The sequence below is a fragment of the Cebus imitator genome, unplaced genomic scaffold (assembly GCF_001604975.1).
Source record: "Cebus imitator isolate Cc_AM_T3 unplaced genomic scaffold, Cebus_imitator-1.0 Scaffold235, whole genome shotgun sequence".
Lineage (NCBI taxonomy): Eukaryota > Metazoa > Chordata > Mammalia > Primates > Cebidae > Cebus > Cebus imitator.
In genome coordinates, this window is record NW_016107550.1 from 2263012 (window position 1) to 2282144 (window position 19133).

A 19133-nucleotide genomic window follows, 5' to 3' on the forward strand; every position below is an offset into this window, starting at 1 on the left:
AGCCATTGTGAAAGACAATATGACAATTCCTCAAAGACCTAAAGACAGAAATATCATTTGACTCAGCAATCTCATTACTGGGTATATAGTCAAATGAATATAAATTGTTCTACTGTAGAGAAAGATGTATCTGTATATTTGTTGCAGCACTATTCACAATAGCAAAGACATGGAATCAACCTAAAGACCAATCATAGACTGAATAAAGAAAATGTACATCTACACCATGGAATACTATACAGCCATAAGAAGAACAAGATCATTTTTTTTCTTGCAGGACATGGATGGAGCTGGAGGCCATTATCCTTAGCAAACTAATGCATGAATACAAAACCAAATACTGCTTGTTCATACTTGTAAGTGGGAGCTAAATGAGAACACGAGGACACATAGAGAAGAACAGCACACATTTTGTATCCTGAGAATGAACTTGAGTTGTTTATCAGCTTAAGAAGCTTTGGGGCTGAGAGTACGGAGTTTTCTAAATACAGGACCAAGTTGTCTGCAAACAGGGATAGTTTGACTTCCTCTCTTCCTTTTTGGATGCCCTTTATGTCTTTCTTTTATCTAACCGCCCTGGCCAGGAATTCCAATAGAATTTTATTATTCACCCAAAGGCCATTCAAGTGCAGGTTATTCAATTTCCACATAATTGTATGGTTTTGAGTGAATTTCCTAGTCCTGATTTCTCATTTGATTGCACAGTGGTCCAAGAGACTGTTATTTCAGTTATTTGCATTTGCTGAGCAGTGTTTTACTAACATTACGTGATCAATTTTAGAGTATGTGCCATGTGGCAATGAGAATGTATATTCTACTGTTTTGGTGTGGAGAGTTCTGTAGGTATCTATCAGGTCCACTTGACCTAGTGCTGAGTTCAGGTCCTGAATATCTTTAATTTTCTGTCTCGATGATCTAATATTGTCAGTGGGATGTTAAAGTCTCCCACTATTATTGTGTGGGAGTCTAAGTCTCTTTGAAGGTCTCCAAGAACTTGGTCTACAAATCTGGGTGTTCCTGGGTTGGGTGCATATGTATTAGGTTAGATCTTCTTGTTATATTGAATGCTTTAACATTATGTAATGCCCTTCTTTGTCTTTTTTTGATCTGTGTTGGTTTAAAGTCTGTTTTTTCATAAACAAGGCTTGAAACCCCTGCCTTTTTCTGTTTTGCATTTTCCTGGTAGATTTTTCTTCATCCCTTTATTTTGAGTCTGTGTGTGTCATTGCATGTGAGACGGGATCTTAAAGTCAGCATACCAATGGGTCTTGGTTCTTTGTCCAGTTTGCCACTCTGTGTCCTTTAATTGGGGACATTTAGCCCATTTACATTTAAGGTTAGTGTTGATATGTGTGAATTTCATCTTGTCATCATGATGTTAGCTGGATGTTTTGCAGACTTTTCACATGTGGTTCCTTTATAGTGCCACTGGTTTGTGTACCTCAGTGTGTTTTTGTAGTGGCTAGTAAATGGTTTTTCTTGGCATATTTAGTGCTTCCTTTAGGAGCTCTTGTAAGGCAGGTCTGGTGGTAACAAATTCCCTCAGTATTTGCTTGTTTGAAAACGATCTTATTTCTCCTTCACTTATGAAACTTAGTTTGGCCAGATATGAAATTCTGCGTTGACACTTCTTTTACGAATGTTGAATATTGGTCCCCAGTCTCTTCTGGGTTGTAAGGTTTCAGCTGAGCAGTCCACCATTAGTATGATGGGCTTCCCTCTGTATGTGACCTGGCCTTTCTCTCTAATTGCCTTTAACATTTTTCTTTCATCTTGACCTTGGAGAATTTGATGATTATATGTCCTGGGGATGATATTCTTGTGAAATATCTTACTGAAGGTCCTCTGCATTTCCTGAATGCGAATGTTGGCCTCTCTAGTTAGGTTGTGGAAGTCCTCATGAATGTCATCCTGAAATATGTTTTCCAAGCTGGTTTTATTCTCATCTCTTTCAAGTGCACCAATCAGTTACAGATTTGGTCTCTTTCCATAATCCCATATTTTTTAAGGTTTTGTCAGTTTATTTTTATTCTTTTTTCTCTATTCTTGTCTGCCTTATTTCAGAAAGCTAGTCTCCAAGCTCTGAGATTCTTTCCTCTGCTTGGTCTATTCTGCTATTAATATTTGTGATTGCATTAGGAAATTCTTGTAATGTGTTTTTCGGTTCTATCAGCTAAGTTATGTTCTTCTCTCCACCGGCTATTTTGTCTGTCAGCTCCTGCAACATTTTATCATGATTTTTAGCTTCCTTGTTTTGGGTTACAAGATATACCTGTAGTTCAATGAACTTTGTACCTATCCATACTCTTGAATTCTACTTCTGTCACTTCAGCCATCTCAGCCTCAGCCCAGTTCTGAACTCTTGCTGGAGGTGATGCAGACCTTTGGAGAAAAGAAGGCACTCTGGCTTTCATCGTTCTGGTGCTGATTCTTTCTCATCTTTGTGGGCTTTTCTACCTTCAATCTTTGAGGTTGTTGACCTTTGGATTTTTTTCTTTTATCCTGTTTGATGACCTTTAGGGTTTGATTGTGGTATAAGGTGGATTCTGTCAACTGAGTTCATTTTTGAGAGATTTTAGGGAGGCCAAAGCTCCGATTCCAACCCCTGGACTGCGTTCTCCAACTCTGGGGAACTTGTATTGAGCCCTGACATTGTCCTGTGGCTCCTCATGGTTTAGAATCCACTGTGCTGAGGGGTGCTGTGGTGTGGCAGCTACAGCAGAGTGCTAGTGGATACAGGGGTGCCTGTGTCCCTGCAGGTGTTCATGGCCAGAGAACACCAGCAGGGGCAGCTGGAGGCCCTAGTTGGGAGGTCCTGCCCAGTGAGAAGGAACAGAATCAGAGGCATACTTAAAGAAGCAGTCTGACCACATTTTCATAGAGCAGCTGTGCTGTGCTTGGGTACCACTTCTACCCTCTGGTTGGCCTGAAGGCTAGAATGGCTAAATTGCCCAAACGGCAAAGATGGAAACTTGCCTTTCCTTCTGGAAGCTTTGTCCCAGGGAGGTTTCAAGACTCTTATTGGCCAAAGAACACTGGCAGGAGTGGCTAGAGACCCCAGCTGGGAGGCCCCACCCAGTGAGAAGAAACGAGATCAGGACTCACTTTAAAAGGAAGTCTGCCAGTGTTTTTGTAAAGCAATTGTGCTATGTTGGGGAATCCCTTCCACCCCGGGTTAGCTTGGACTTTCCAAAGCCCAAAGGCTGGCATGGTTAAGTCACCCAATTAGCAAAGATGGTGCCCTTACCCTATCCCTGGAAGGTCCAACTTGGAGTAACACTGCTACTGGTGGCTGGCTGTAATTTCAAGCCAGTGGGTCTTATCCTGTGAAGTGCCATGAAAGTGCAACCTGCAGATTTTTGCTGCTGAGCCCTCTCAATTCAGCCTCTTTCCTAGGAGTATGTATGGGGTGGAGTGTCTAACCTCTCAGTTTGCTGGAGTTGCATCTGCTTTTGCTGGGATGCCCAAAAAGCCATCTAGTATTTAAGGCTCCCAAGTTTCCATGTGTCCCCTTGTGGCTGCTCTGCTGGGACACCCTGTAGCTCTGTGTGTCAGTCAGACTGAAGGCCCTGGTGAAATGGGTTCACAAAAGGATCTCCCAAACCAAGGGTTGCAAAGACCCACGAGAGAAGTGCGGGTTCCCAGGATGACACACTAATTCACCACTTCCCTGGGCAGGGGAGGTTCCCTTGGCTCTGTGTTGCTCCCAGATGGGCCATTTTCCTGTCTTGCTTTTCTCTGTGGGTTGTTTCCTTGATTATTCCCAAAGCAAGTACCTTGATGTTTCAGTTGAAGGTGCTGTATTTACTCTCTCCTTCCATTTCTGTGAGAGCCACGAACACTAGCTGCTTCTAGTCAACCATCTTGGCCACCTCCTGTTAATTTATTAAATTTTTTTTCTCACAGTTCTAGGAGGCTGGGAAGTCCAGGAGCACGGCACCGGCATCTAGAGAGGGTAATCCTATGGCATAAGGGGAAGCAAATATGTGAGAGAGAGAATTGTGGGCCAAACATCCTTTCAGTAGGCGCCCATTCCTGTGACAGCTCACTGCTGCAACAGTAACACTAATCCATTCATGAGGGGTCTGCCTCGTGAATCATGTCTTAAACACCCTATCTCTTAATAGTGTTACATTGGGGAATATGTTTGCAACACATGAAATTTTGGGGAACATATTGAAACCACAGCCCTTGTCCTCTCACTTTTCTCCATTTATTGTCTTTTTTTAAAGAATGGGCCACATTTACTTGCGTTTTGTATATCAAGAAATTTTGGATTATGTTCTCAACATTGTACATGATATACTGTAGAGATTATTGATTTAAAAAATTTTTTTTTAAAAAAAGAAAACAGTTAAGTGGCAGAAATAAAACTAAAAACTCACTCTGTCTTACCTGCAATGAGCAGCTGTTCAAATTTCAGTTAAGTTATTTTAGCTGAAATGTCTCCCCCTACACAACCATGGCTCGGTGCTTAAAACAGGCATTCAGAAGTTCCCTGGGGTTTTTTTTTCCACCCTTATCTTTGTTGACTTTTATTATATTTGAGTACACAAAACATTAACATGATTATCTTCTATCTTATCTATTCTATTCCTACTCAATTCTTGCAGGTAACCAAGCACAGTTGATTTTTATTTCTTTCCTGTATTTCTTTTTGCAAAACAGGCATGTGAGGCCAGGTGTGGTGACTCACACCTGTAATCACAGCACTTTGGGAAGCCAAAACAGGAGGATTGCGTGAGCCCAAGAGTTTGAGACCAGCCCTGAAATCACAGCAAGACTCCTGTCTCTACAATTTTTTTTTTTAAGAGGTAGGCATGGTGGTACATCCCTGTAGTCCCAACTACTTGGGAGGCTGAAGTGGGAGGATCACTTGAGCCTGAAAGTCAAGGCTGCAATGAGCCATGATTGTGCCACTGCACTCCAGCCAGGCATTGTGGAAGGCCAAGGTGGGTGGATTGCTTCAGGCCAGGAGTTTGAGACCAGCCTGGGCAATGTGAAAAAATCCCATCTCTAACGAAACTACAAATATTAGTCAGGAATGGTGGTGCATGCCTGTAGCCCCAGCTACCGGGGAAGCTGAGGCACAAGAATGGCTGGAACCCAGCAGGCAGAGGTTGCAGTGAGCCAAGATCATGCCACTGCACTCTAGCCTGGGTGACAGTGAGACTGTCTCAAAAAAAAAAATTACCTTGAACTGTTTCACCTTTGCTTTGCCAGCATGACTTATTTACAACCTCTGCAAAAATCTCACTTCTAGTTGCTGAGGTGATCTAAAATATGTTATATATAGCTTAGTAGACATTTAATAAATGTTTGTCCCCTTGACTGCCAAAAATTCATGGGCCTGTGAAAATAAACTTTCCTATTTTACTCTCCAATAAGGTATTGTTTACACCCATTTCAACAGCTCCTTCTACAAAATGTAGGTCCATATAAAATTTATAAGCCAATTGGCTCCTTTTTTTCAATCTCAACAACGTCATTTCCAGTTGAATCATCTTCAAGTCACCAGTCTTCCTATTTAATTTTTATAAAAACATATTAAAGGTATTCTAAAACATGAGCCAAATACTCAAACATTATTATATCTTACTCTGTTCCTGGTATTCTGAGGTTAAAAGCAAGTAAATTACCAAACCTGCTGAAAGAGGGTTGACCTAGAAGAATCATCAATCTCAGTAACCCTAAGAACCACCAAAATGTCCGAGGGAAGAAGAAGGCTGCAAGATGCATCTCTGCTAATGGAGGATCTGCATATTATAGACCTCTGCTATTTAGAAACAATGATGAAATAGGTTTCAATTCCTTGGTTTCTGAAACTTTCAACACAACTTTGGAAAAAAGCAATTTCCACAGATTTCTACTGCTCTTTCTCACTGTGTTCTTACTTCCTACCACTGTTATATGTTTGTTTTTTTTTTTTTTTTTTTTTGAGACGGAGTTTCGCTCTTTGTTACCCAGGCTGGAGCGCAATGGCGCGATCTCGGCTCACCGCAACCTCCGCCTCCTGGGTTCAGGCAATTCTCCTGCCTCAGCCTCCTGAGTAGCTGGGATTACAGGCATGTGCCACCATGCCCAGCTAATTTTTTGTATTTTTAGTAGAGACGGGGTTTCACCGTGTTGACCAGGATGGTCTCGATCTCTTGACCTCGTGATCCACCCGCCTCGGCCTCCCAAAGTGCTGGGATTACAGGCTTGAGCCACCGCGCCTGGCACTGTTATATGTTTAAAGTAATTATAGAGATAAATTTATAATTATAAATTATCATAATTTATAAAGTAATTATAAACAATTTAACAGTTTAACAAGAGGGCATTGTATTTTAAGGCTGTTAGTCATTCAATGTTCACTTTATATTTGTGTATCAGACGATGCATTAAATACTAGGGATTCGCATCTAAATAAAGACAGATGCTGTTATTTAAAAAGCTCATACATGATTTGAAGAGAGAAAGTGAGAAAAATAAATGTTCACAACATGTAAAGAAAAAGATAATTAAAAATTAAGAAAACTTACATTTGGCTGTTCATATGTTGTGCAGAAGCCCCATTAACCTCACTAGAGAAGACACCAGGTTCAAGAGGACAAAGAAGAGACCCAGAGCCAGCAGACAAGACAGGTTTTATTAGAGGCTTATGGAGAGTCCAGTGGTGGCAACTAGACAACATAACTACACAGCCCAGTGGCAGGGAGTGGGCATGAAAACTATAACAGCCTGCAAAGAGCCTGCAGTTTATATACATTTTCACTTAACAACCTCTCCATAATGACCTCTACCTAGCAACCTTCATTTAACTCATATCTCAGGGCCTCCATCCCCTGTGCTGCCAAGTTCTATGGGAAAGGCCAGGGCATCAGAGGTTTATCATAAATAAGAAATGAATCTCCAGGTTGGCCATGCTCTGGATTCCCTAGCTCAGAACACATATTCAGGTTTATCTGCCGTACAGGATCATTCTGAGGGTATGCTTAAGTTATTGCTATCAGGTGCATTTACCCTACATCATAGTATGTTGTATACAAAAGCACAGCTATCAAAAGTAAAACTGGTAAAAAAGGATTCTATGGCTTCCCCTTAACCTGCAACCCAATAGTACAGCATATTCCTGAAAGGACGTTAATAAACTTACTTCAAAATTCTATCATTCTGCATAAAGATGGGTTATTTCTGTAGGAAATGTGCAATATTACAATGACTTGAGAGCACATTATGCAGGATTTTTAATGAGTTACTTTTTCCGAAGATGCAAGTGCCATGAATGCATAAAAAAACATAACAAATCCTACAGTTAGTTTAGCTTGGATGCTATTTTCCTTCCTTATAAATATAAAAAAAGAATTTGTTCACCCAGACCTTCTTTTAAGACTCTAGGTAAACAATCTAAGTTACTACCAAGTTTCCAAGAAAACAGGATAAAACCATTTTATGAAATGGGTCCATTATGAAAGTTCATTTTAAGCCAGGTGTCCTGAAGCCGGAGTAGATTTTTCCATAAGCTCTTTCTTACTTTATTTTTCCCTTTTAAATCATAAAATATAGTTGATGATATGGTCTGGCTGTGTCCCCGCCCAAATGTCATCTTGAATTGTAGCTTCCATAATTCCCACTTGTTGTGGGAGGGACCTGGTGGTCATCTTTTCATAAATCTACTCTTTTAAGTACTCATTCCCATTAAGTACTATAGACTCAAGAACAATGTTGACTTTTTAATTAGAAAAGATATAAAGGTATAAAAGGTTCTGAAATCTAAGTGTTAAGAAACTCTGTTATAAAGCCCACAGTTAGCAACAAGATATGGGTATGTGATTCCCACCTACCTCATCCCCCAAAACCTCTCTTTGTTTCTAGATAGGTATAGAGTAATTATTATTTAATTAATTTTAAATAATTATTTAAAATTGACCTCCAGAGATTGAACTGATACAATGTGGCTCAAATGTGGCCTTACTATAAATCACACTGTTGATACAAGCTAGCTAGGTATACAAAGGCACTCTTATCAGGCGGGCATTCTAACAGGTTAGTAGTCATCTTCCAGGAGCTGGTCAAGAGCCAACTTCTTTGGAAGCTGCAGGGTTTGAACCTCCCAGGCTTCCTGAGTTAACCCTTTATTGAATAACAGTTTGAGACAAGATTGGGTGTCTTCAGGGTGATATGGCCATAGGCTATTGCATAATAGTTTTAGGATAAGAGTGTCATACAGGTGATAATCATGGATGCAGGTTCAGATTAAGCTCTAGTTTGAGAACCTCTGCAGCATTTCTACATTTCCTCAGAAAGGTTGTATTGAAAACTATATACAGTCTAACAATATTTCTAACTAGAACAGAGGTTCCAGTTAAAATGAGGTGGAAAGCAGCTATAAATGAAGTTGGGAGAAAAAGATAGGGAGGCTGATCTTTTCCACTCCTCCCTTAATTGCAGGCCCTGCACTGAGGCAAGGTGAGAAGGAATTTCTGGCAACAGTGAGACCTGCAAGGACCAGGAAGAGAGGGAAGGGAGGAGAGAAGGTACAACTCAAGTGGTCCTGAGAAGGAAGTTAAGTTCCTATAACCACCTTGCTGGGATGTATACTGCTGTGTAAAAGGCAGGGCATATACAGTAAGAACTCAAAGTACTTAAGATAGTCCAAACATCTAAACTGTGGCATTACTAAATGAATGTGCTCAAGAAAATTAGTACCCTAAGTTACTTTTTTTTCTAAAATGTACCTTTCAAATGTGGGTTGGCTCATATTCTGAAAACAGATTTGAAATGTGCTCCTAAATATTGAGTTCTTACATATCATTAAACCATAATAAAATGTTTAAAATAGGTCAGCCAAAAACTTGCAGTTTATCCTAGTGATACTGGTGCTAAGTTTCCAACTGCATTAGTCCGTCTTCAGGCTGCTGATAAAGACATACCTGAGACTGGGTAATTTATAAAGAAAAAGAGGTTTAATGGAGTCACAGTTCCACATGGCTGAGGAGGCCTCACAATCATGGCAGAAGAGCAAGGGAGGGCAAAGAGAATGAGAGCCAAGCGAAAGGAACTTCCCCTTATAAAGCCATCAGATATCCAAGACTTACTCACTACCACTGCCCCCACCATTCATTTTTCTCTCACTGGATCTCTCCAACAAGTGAGAATTAAGGGAGCTACAACTCAAGATGACATTTGGGTGGGGACACCACCAAACCATATCACCAGCTATATTTTAGGATTTATTTCAAAGGGAAAAAATAAAGCAAATAACTCATTTGTGATTCATAACAAGAACAATGTATTATATTAAGATTGAAGTCAGCTCTGAACCATAACCACCTTGGCATTGGAAAAAAGCTTAAGATTGAATGTACTAATTTTCCTTTTTCTGCTGCTCTTAGTTTGTGTGATAAAAGCTGTCACCAACCTATCAATTCCATACAACAAACCTGTACTCAACATAATGCCTAATCTCAGCAACCATGCAGATAGTAAGGAACACAAATATATAAACTGGCCAAGTCTGAACCCAAAGGAGAATTATACTACCTAAAAAAGTGGTAAGTGTAACAAAGAGGAATTCGTTTAATTCTATAGCGGATGAAGTAAGCTTGATTTTGCATGCTAAATAGGATTTTTCCTACTATTGAAAACTATGGCATTCTAGGTAGAGGAAACTGGAAGGTAAGCAGAGTTTAAAGTTTCAATGGACTTCGCTCGCCATGCGAAGGAGAGAAGGTGTTGATTCAGTCGGGAACCATCAATCACCAGAAGAAGAGGGCAGTTCAAAGAATGAAATGGAAGGAATGAAAATGAAAGCTAATGACCAATAAAGAAACTCCTGGAGCTGTTCAGATAAAGCCAGTGCTTAGAAACAGAAGAAGCATAAATAGGAAAGCTTTTTCTTTTTCTTTCTTTTTTTTTTTTTTTTTATTCTCCATCGGTCGCCAGGCTGGAGTGCTGTGATACAATCTCAGCTCACTGCAACCTCCCTGGTTCAAGTGATTCTCGTGCCTCAGCCTCCCGAGTAGCTGGGACTCCAGGCATGTGCCATCACACCCAGCTAATTTTTGTATTTTTCGTAGAGATGGAGTTTCAGCATGTTGGCCAGGATGTTCGAGATCTCCTGACCTCGTGATCTGACTGCCTCAGCCTCCCAAAGTGCTGGTATTACAGGCGTGAGCCACAGTGCCTAGACAGAAAGTTTTTCTTTAAGAAAATTTAGGCTTGGTGGTTTAGTGGCTGGATGGAAATAAAGGAAAGCATAGACCATAGGAGTCTTTCGTTTTCTGATTCCTGGCCATTCAGCTTTATTTAAGGAAGTCAAAATCCAGTTTATAATATTGATCTTGCTCATGAAATTGCAGATTAGTTTCTGAAGAGCCTATTTTCCTTTGGATTGTCCACATGTGTTAATGTGGATCAAAGTTAACTTACGATCATAGGAAGCAGGACATACACGACAAAAATAACAACAAAGACAACTCAGAATGAGTCTGAAATATTAAAAAATCTTTACAAACGAGGACTTTACAATTCCTTTACGATGGACCTTTGGTGACATTTCTGTCGATCTTGGTGAATTCACCTACCATACATACATTCTGGCGACTACTTATAGAAAAATACATTTGGTCATCATTTTTCTTGCTTTGACACAGGTAAACAGAATGCAAAGGTTACCATTTTTAGCTAGAGGGCACATGTCCTAGTACATAAACTCAAATGAAAACATAAGCAAAAAGAAGACTAAAGTAATGTGCACTGAGTCATGATCCCAGAATAGACAGCTCTGAAACAAAATTAGGTTATATGTTAGCAAAAGCGTTATTTCCTAGAGAGGATTAACACAACTTTGGAACTCAAGATTACTGACAAGTGGAATTTCAGAGCTTCCTTTTTTCAAAAGACAGAAAAATAATCTGCACAAGCCTCTACAGGAAGAGGATGAGGGGGCACACTATCTACAGTCCCAATCCGTGGGGCATCCAAAAAGTTCCATCTGCTCCCACCATTCTGCATCCACAGCCTTAAGCTCCTTCAAGAAATCATTTCAGATTTCTATCATGGAGAGCGTCCAGCCCTGGCTGCCCGGGTTCCCGTGGCCTGAGGGGCAATTCGCACATGGGGTGAGGGGGTGTAAGGTGAGATGGCGCCCAGCGAAGCCTAGCATGGCTCAATGCCCACCACTGACGCCCTTCAACCCCAAAGCCCCATCATCCGCCTCAACTCCTCTCTAACGCGAGAATGTGAGTGAGGGAGGCAAGGAGAGTTTGGAGTAAAAATAACCCGAATCAGCAGCGCGTCCGCCGCGCTCGCTGCCACAAATGCTGCAGACCCGACAGAGTGGAAGCAGAAAAGGCCCCTGGCGTCCACTCGGGAGAGAACAAGGTCAGGAGTCGGTTCCGCATGCTGCATAGAGAGACGAGACCACACCTACTTGACCACAGACGCTCCACACCAGCTCAGCAACGGTCGTCCACATCGCCTGCTGTTTCTCCACAGCCAACGTCGAAAACACCCTCGTGCCGGCGCGCAGTGCACCGCGCCTGCGCATAGTCTCCAGCGGGAGAGCGAGGGGCTTCCAGTGCGCATGCTCTGCTCTCGACGCTTCCTTTCATACTTTGAACTCCCCGCCTGAGTCCAGTTGGCACACGCGCATGCGTGTCTCTGGTGCCTGCCCTCCCTACCAAAGCAAGAAGCTGCGGGTACTTGTAGCGGAGTGAGCCGGAAGTCGCCTTGCCTGCCCACCTCCAAGCTGTACCGTCGGAAATTCAAGCACTGGAAGAGAGGTTCCGGGGCTGGGCTGGCCTGACTGGAGGCGGCGGAATGGAGACGCGGACCCAGGACTGGGGCCTCACCCGCCGCCTCATGCTGGCCTCTTCTTGGGGTGCCTCAGGCGGGGCCCTGAGCCACAGCCTCCTTCTCACCCCAGCCGGTCTTGGCCCCTGTGACTTCGACTGGGAGGAGCTGCTGGCGCCGCCTGCTCCAGGGTGCGCCGGGCCGACAGGGACGGGGTCGCTGCGCGCGGCGATTGCCGCGCTCCCCGGGGGGCCGTGGGGGAGGCGAGAGGTTCTGAGCCCGGGATCCGGGAGAGCAGTTAGTGCCGGTCTTTAGTGGGGGAGAGGGCTGCGAGGTGGACCGGGGTGGGCGGAGGCGGGGTGGGTCTGGCCGGGAAGGGGCCGAGGCCCTGGAGCGTGAGCCGAGAAAGGTGACCCGGACTCGGAATTCCATAAACGACCCGTCAAGCCTGGCAGCTCGTCAGGGCCGCTGTCAAAGTCAGTCCGCCCATCAACCCCCAGACAAGCCAGCCTCCTATCCACCAAAACAGGCTGTGTAAGAAGTCCAGCTACTGTCGACTGCATTTTGAAAAAGATACACTCGTGTCATTTTTTGTGTCCTCCTTCTGCTATGCACACAGTAGGTGTCCAGTAATTTACGTAATTATCCGAGAGTCAATTGCAGGGGATGGAATAGAATGTTGATGATTGAGAAAAAAATAGAGGGTAAAGCCCTGGTGTGTGACGCCTCCATTTCCGTACGAATTATGTGTTGACCGCTTGTTGGATGCGTGGGAAGGTGCTTGAGCCTCAACAGCAAGTGGAATTGAGTTCAAAGAAAGATACCCCATGGCCTAGCAAGTGGGTTATGAGCAGCGTTCGGAGAACTATACTGTGTGATGTTTTCGCTAATTTTCTTCTCAGCCAGGATCTGGTGATTTTGAAGAGAAGCTTGACCAACCAAGATGAAAATCCCTGCTTCCTTTACCTAAAGTGTGGCCCTGATGAAGGTGAAGAAATTGCTTCTATTGGCATTTTAAGTTCAGCAAGAAATATGGAAGTGTACTTTGGGAAGGATTACTGTGGAACCAGTAGGGGCAAGAATGTTTGTACTGTTCTGGATGACAGGTGTGTGACTTGTACATGTGAAAGTGTTCTTCTGAATTTGTGTTTTGATTTTCCTCATCTTTTGCAGTAATGGTTGATTCTCTGACATTGATGCCATGTGTTATGGGAGAGAAAATAAAAATGTACCAGTAGGCATGGAAGTTTAGACCTTTAGGGATCTTAAAGACAGTGTAGAGCAGCCTAGTTATTTTTATAACTAACCGTGAAGGTGATTTGGTAGGAGGTCATAGCTAGTTACTGGAAGAGTTTTATTAGAATGAAATTTTGAGAAGAGTTATTTGTCTCAAACGCACAGTGGCCTGTCTTCCAAAAGTTAATTTGGTAGTCAGTCTGGAACTTTGAACATATTTTCTTCTTGAAAGTCCATTACAAATGGTGGAGGGATCTAAGACCGTGCTACATAAATCTCTTTATTAACCTGTAATGCAACTTGTGATTTTTTTTCTTACAAATATTTTCCCCCAACCTGTCTTTAATGTAACACAAAATATGAATTGTTTTATATCCTGCATGTTGGAAACAATTGCTGTGTTTATTGAACTTTAAAATACAGTTTGGCTACATGGTTGTACATACGTTATGTGATGTAATTTTCTCATTGAGCTAGTAAGTGGTAGATGTAGTGATAGGTCATGTGTTTCAGTAATGGAGCCCAACTCTTCATGCCTCACCAGGAAAACTGAATCTTAGGATTTAAATATTGTCCTGGAAACATTTAATTTTTTTATTTTTTTAAGATGAAGTCTCGCTCTGTCACCAAGGCTGGAATGCAGTGGCAGGATCTCTGCTCACTGCAACCTCCCCATCTCGGGTTCAAGCAATTCTTCTGCCTTAGCCTCCCGAGCAGGTGGGATTACAGGTGTGCCACTGTGCCCGGCTAATTTTTGTGTTTTTAGTAGAGACACGGTTTCACCATGTTGGTCAGGCTGACCTTGAACTCCTGACCTCGTGATCTGCCCGCCTCGGCCTCCCTAACTGATGGGATTACAGGCGTGAGCAACCCACTTGACCAGAAACATTTATTTTTAAGTCTAACTATTACAAGTGATATATGTAAGTAAAAAAATTAATTCTTTTTTATTTTTAGTGAACATGAAAAGATTATCTTGTACAAAAAATATCTTAAATTGGAGCCCTCCAGACATGCTTGTAAAATAAAGGTAAGTTCTTAGTTGTCAACTAATTTGACAACTAAGTTGTTTTTGTCCTCTGTGTTTGCTTATTTTCTTTTGGATTGGTAAGACAATTAATCCAACTTGCTTGCTTGATTTTTTTTTTTTTTTCTTCAAGACTGTATCTTGCTCTGTTGCCCAAGCTGGGGTGCAATGGGACAGTCATGGCTTACTGCAACCTCATCTCTCAGCTCAAGCTAACTTCCCACCTCCACCTCCTGAGTAGCTGGGACTACAGGCATGAACCACCATGCCCAGTGAATTTTTACAATTTTTAGTAGCGATGAGCTCAGAAATAGTAAACATGTAAAAAGAAATTACTTTTGTAAAAAATTATCAGCCCTTTTTAACACTGAATTTTAAAAAAGTTTTTTAAAACTTTTCACCTGGTGACCAGGGAGAAGACTTTTTCTCTTAAAATTTGACCATAAGCCATGTGCAGTGGTACATGTTTATAATCCCAGTTACTCAGGAGGCTGAGGCGGGAGGATTGCTCAAGCTCAGGAGTTCAAGCCCAACCTGGGCAACAGAGTGAAACCCCAGCTCACTAAAAAAAATAATAAATAATAAAAATAAAATTTGACCATTTATTAACCTTGGATAATGTATTGTTAATATACTAGTGTTGTGTATTTCAAAGCGTTGGGAAATTGAGCAAAAAAATATTTTTTTAAATTCTATATAAACTGTGGTGGCAAAAACCCATAAGCAGTTTTGGCCCCATTTATAAAAGAATGAAATTAGAGAAGTTTCAAGCAAGAGAACCAATATGTTAAAGGGATTGGACTATTGTCTTCAGCATGAAAAATATTAAGATAACTGTTACTGATGTCTTCAGAGTCTAGGGATAAGGTAATGAGTTGAAAGTCTTAAGCCCTGAATGTTAATTCAGTTCCGTTGCTGACTAGTGGATTAGTCTTGGGCAGACCTTGCACCTATTTCATGGTTAAAATTAGGGAGCTGAAGAAAATTCTTGGATTCCTTTTATCTCTAAAATTCTGTACTTATTATCATTACTTACAGAAGATTGAAACTTATTTTTACAATAAGGAAAAATAAGTTATTTTCACAAGCAGATACCAAACTCACAGAACTAATTATCCCAAGATGTTGTTTTGGGTAGTATATAATAGATTCGAAAGCCATTTGAGTAAAGTGATTTATTCGTTCAACAAAGATTTGAGTGCTTCTTAATGTCAGATACTATACCAGGCATTTAGGAATTAGTAATAAGAAAATAAATTGATGTCTTCCCTTATGTTGCTTGTATTCTTTCTAGTAGGGGCAAGACAGACAATAAGGAAACTCACTGAGTAAAACAAATACTATATTCAATGGTGAAAAAATGGGGTTAAAAAGAGAAAAGGGGATAATAGGTTGAGAGGTGGGAGGTTAACAGGATATTTCCTTAAAATGTTGAAGACAGTTACATCTTTTCAACACTCAAGAGCTCTTGGATCATGAGTCTGTATTAACTTCTGTCCTTCTGTGACATGTGGATCTTTGTGTATCTCTTAAGGTGAATTTTTTTAACTGTTCTATGGAAGTACATGGAAGCACAAAGGGTTATTTCAGGGAGTCTAGGGCTGATATGAAAGCTTATTCTGAGGCAATAGTATATGAAAGTTCAAATAAAAAAATGATTACTGATACAGGTTTTTGAACACTTACTTAGTGGTAGCTACTGGAAATTTTAATATATAATCCTCACGACTATGTGAAATCATTGTTACTGTCTTCTCTCATTTTAATCCTGATTCAGATTTAGCATTTGCCCAGGGTCACACAGGTTGTAAGTACCAGAGTCACAATTTAAACTCAGGTTTGTCTGATTCTAAAGCCCATTCCCTTTCCATTTTGCAACTCTGTTGTCTGTATCACGCATGAAATGTCTCTTGTTTCAGAAATATGGACAGGATAAAATGTTTGATAAACTACTGGGATAGAAGCCAGAAGAGCTAGGTTTCAAGCTGGACCTTTACTAATTGAGTGTCCTTTTATCACCTTTGAACTCTATTTCTATGTATAGTCCAGCAAGCTGTATTACTTCATTTTGAAATTCTCTTATAGTTCTGAATTTGGAAGGATTGAATTTTATTATTATTTCAGTAAACATTTTAGTTTCCATTACCCACCATCAACTGTGGTCCAAAAATATTAAATGGAAAATTTCAGAAATAAACAATTCATAAGTTTTAAATTGTGCTTTGTTCTGAATAGTGTGATGAAATCTATTGCCATCCTGCTGCCTGGAACATGAATCATCCTTTTGTCTAGTGTGTCCCTGCTGTATATGTTACAGCTCATTAACCACTTATTAGCTGAATGTATCATCAGAAGGTCAAGAGTAGCCCAGTGCTGTGTTACAATGCCTATGCCATTTGCCTCACTTCATCTCATTATGTAGGCATTGTATCATGTCACATCATTACAAGAAGGGTGAGTATCGCACAGTAAGATTTAGAGAGAGGCAACCACATTCACATAAGTTTTATTATGTTGTCATAATTATTCTGTTATTAAACTCTTACTATATACCTAATTTATAAATTAAACTTTATAATAGGTATGTATATATGTATGTATGTATGGGAAAAAATATAGGGGTTGTTACTATATACAGTTTCAGGGAGCCACTGGAGGTCTTAGAACACATTCTCGACAGATAAAGAGAGACTACTATTTTTATTTTTAGTTCTTTAAATAGGTTAACGTTTGTTTAACTACTCCATTTGTTATTTTACATGAAGTCTTAATTTTTGAAAGGACGTTTTTATTTAAATAGTTCTTCTGAACCTCGATAAATAGTGTTCTAGAGAAGACTTTAAAGTATACTTGAAATTAATTTTTAGATTCTTGAATACTTCACTCTTGTTTAGGTGATACCAAGAAGTGACCTTAAAAGATGATTGTTTTTAATATCATTATTTTCTGGACTTTTGTTTTGTAATAGTTGCTCTCCTTTGGCGAAAGGCAGTGTGTGTTCATCAGTAAAGTTGTGGTACACATGAGATCAGTTTTGGCAAGTTCTTCAACAAGTTCTCCTGCTCTAGGATCAAGGATAGACCTTCACAAGGTCCAAACCATGATGGAGTCCATGGGGTCAAAGTTATCTCCTGGAGCTCAGCAGTTGATGGATATGGTTAGGTTTCAGCAGCGAGTAAGTAGAAATGGATTTCTTTCCAGATACCATTAAAGATTGCAAAATGATTGCTTTTAGTAAAGAAATGTAGTGACTTAAAATTTTTCTTTTATACTGATTTAACTGTTACCTTTTAGTTTTATAGAAGTTAACATCTTTATAGATTTGCCCTTCTACAAAGTGTTTTGACTACAAATTTTCACACTTTTTATGAATTCATTCAGCAAGTTGTTTTTTTGTTTGTTTTTTTGCAGTGACCAAGGCACTGGTTTGAGCAATTTTGAGTGTGCAAAGATGATCAGTTAGTCTGTAGTCTGTCTTTAAGAATTTTTACATTCTGGAGCATGTAAGTGGGGAATGATGAAAATACTAAGAAGGAAAGGCTCATTAAAGAAAGTGGTATTTTATCTAGGCCTTTAAAATGAAGGGTGGGATTAGGCAAGTAAATTTGGAAGAAAGCCATTTCAGACAAAAAATAAGGTGACTAAAATCTTCAATGCTAGAAGAATTTGATACAGCTGGGAAATGAATAGTAGTAGTTCATTTCTCTGAAGCAAAAAAGTAAGGGGAAGTTTAAAGTAGATTTCAGCTAGATCATAAAGAGCTTTGAATGCTACTTTAAATTTGTAGATGTTTTTGACTTATTTTTCAAGAAATTTTAAGCCACTGTCATGTGTAAGGTGAATCTGAAGAAAGCGAAACTACAAAGAGAAGACCAGCTGCACCCCTCTCATCCAGATGAGAGTGAATGAGGGTCCAAGATTAGACATAGTAACATAATGCTGGATTGTGAGATGCTAAAACAATGGAGCCATTGGGACTTGACAACTAACTTATTCCTGGTATTATGATAGAAAAATCAAGTTAAACATGAAATTGAGGCTTTAAGGATGGCAATACTAATAATATAAATGCAGCCCAAAGGAGGAGGATGCTTGGAGGAAAAGGAATTTAATTTTGGCAATATTGAGTTTTATCTGTGAATAAGACATTCCCTTGTAGGATGTTGTGAACATCTGGAAACAGAGGATTAGGAGAAATGGAATGAACCTTCAGTGGCTGGAAGGGGAGTTTAGGGATATATCCACGGTAGCTAACAGGGAGTGTGGTGAAGCCGGAGTCTAAAGCAAGGAAGAAAGACCCTTGGAGAGTAGCTGCATTTGTAAAGATATAGGAAGAGGAAAAAGGAACCAGAAATGTAGAAGGAAGCAGTGTGATAGGGTAGCAAGAGAAAGGATTCGCTGTCAAGCGAAGTGACTTCAAGGTCTTGTCCTGCCTTTTCTTAGTTCTGCATCCTATGGCAAGTTGATTCATATTTTTTTCAATATGAATTCCTCATGTACAAAATTTAAATGATAGCACTGTAATGATCACAGAATTCCTGTGAAAATTTAAAATAAATAATGCAAGTAAAGAACTCCTTGTGGATGTAGCATGGTTCACAAATATTAATGTAGTACCAGTGTTATACTATGCTGAGTTAAGAGAACCAAGAGAGCTGAAGATTATGGAAACTACAGAAAGAAGAATTTCAAAAAAGATGGAAATGTGTACTTTTCTTCCTCACACCCCATGATTTCACCTGGATACCTCAGGAGGTTCGTGACTGGTCCTCCTGCTCTGTTATAATCCATTCTCCGCAATGTACTGAGAATGACCTCAGACGATAACTGGATCTTATCCTCCTCTTATGTAAAGCCCCTTGACTACTTGCCTCCCTTTGTACTTAGAATTAATCCTTGATCTCTAAAATGTAGGCCCTGCTTGCCTTCTCAATTTCATCTCCCGCCATGTTTCCTTGGGTGGCTTCCTCCAGACATTCTGATGTGTGTATTCCATAAATATCTAAATATGTTCCCAACTCAAGACCTTTGCACTCATAACTGTTCTCTGTGGCCAGAACGCCCTCCCTGAGATACTTCTGTATCTGCATTT

General features: G+C 40.5%; 2 protein-coding genes across 2 annotated transcripts in view; one reads left to right on the forward strand and one right to left on the reverse strand.

Annotated features, from left to right (window-relative positions):
- Window positions 1–11649, reverse strand: part of PSTK (phosphoseryl-tRNA kinase) — a 36900-nt gene extending 25251 nt beyond the window's left edge. The window contains exon 1 of the mRNA XM_037727628.1: window positions 11417–11649. Coding sequence (XP_037583556.1) covers window positions 11417–11533 — 117 coding nt within the window. The 5' untranslated portion in view covers window positions 11534–11649. The remainder of the gene's footprint in view (window positions 1–11416) is intronic.
- Window positions 11650–11651: 2 nt separating this feature from the next.
- Window positions 11652–19133, forward strand: part of CUNH10orf88 (chromosome unknown C10orf88 homolog) — a 21375-nt gene continuing 13893 nt past the window's right edge. The window contains exons 1-4 of the mRNA XM_017497884.2: window positions 11652–11969; window positions 12681–12884; window positions 13972–14044; window positions 17010–17216. Of these exons, the coding sequence (XP_017353373.1) occupies window positions 11806–11969; window positions 12681–12884; window positions 13972–14044; window positions 17010–17216 (648 nt within the window). The 5' untranslated portion in view covers window positions 11652–11805. The remainder of the gene's footprint in view (window positions 11970–12680; window positions 12885–13971; window positions 14045–17009; window positions 17217–19133) is intronic.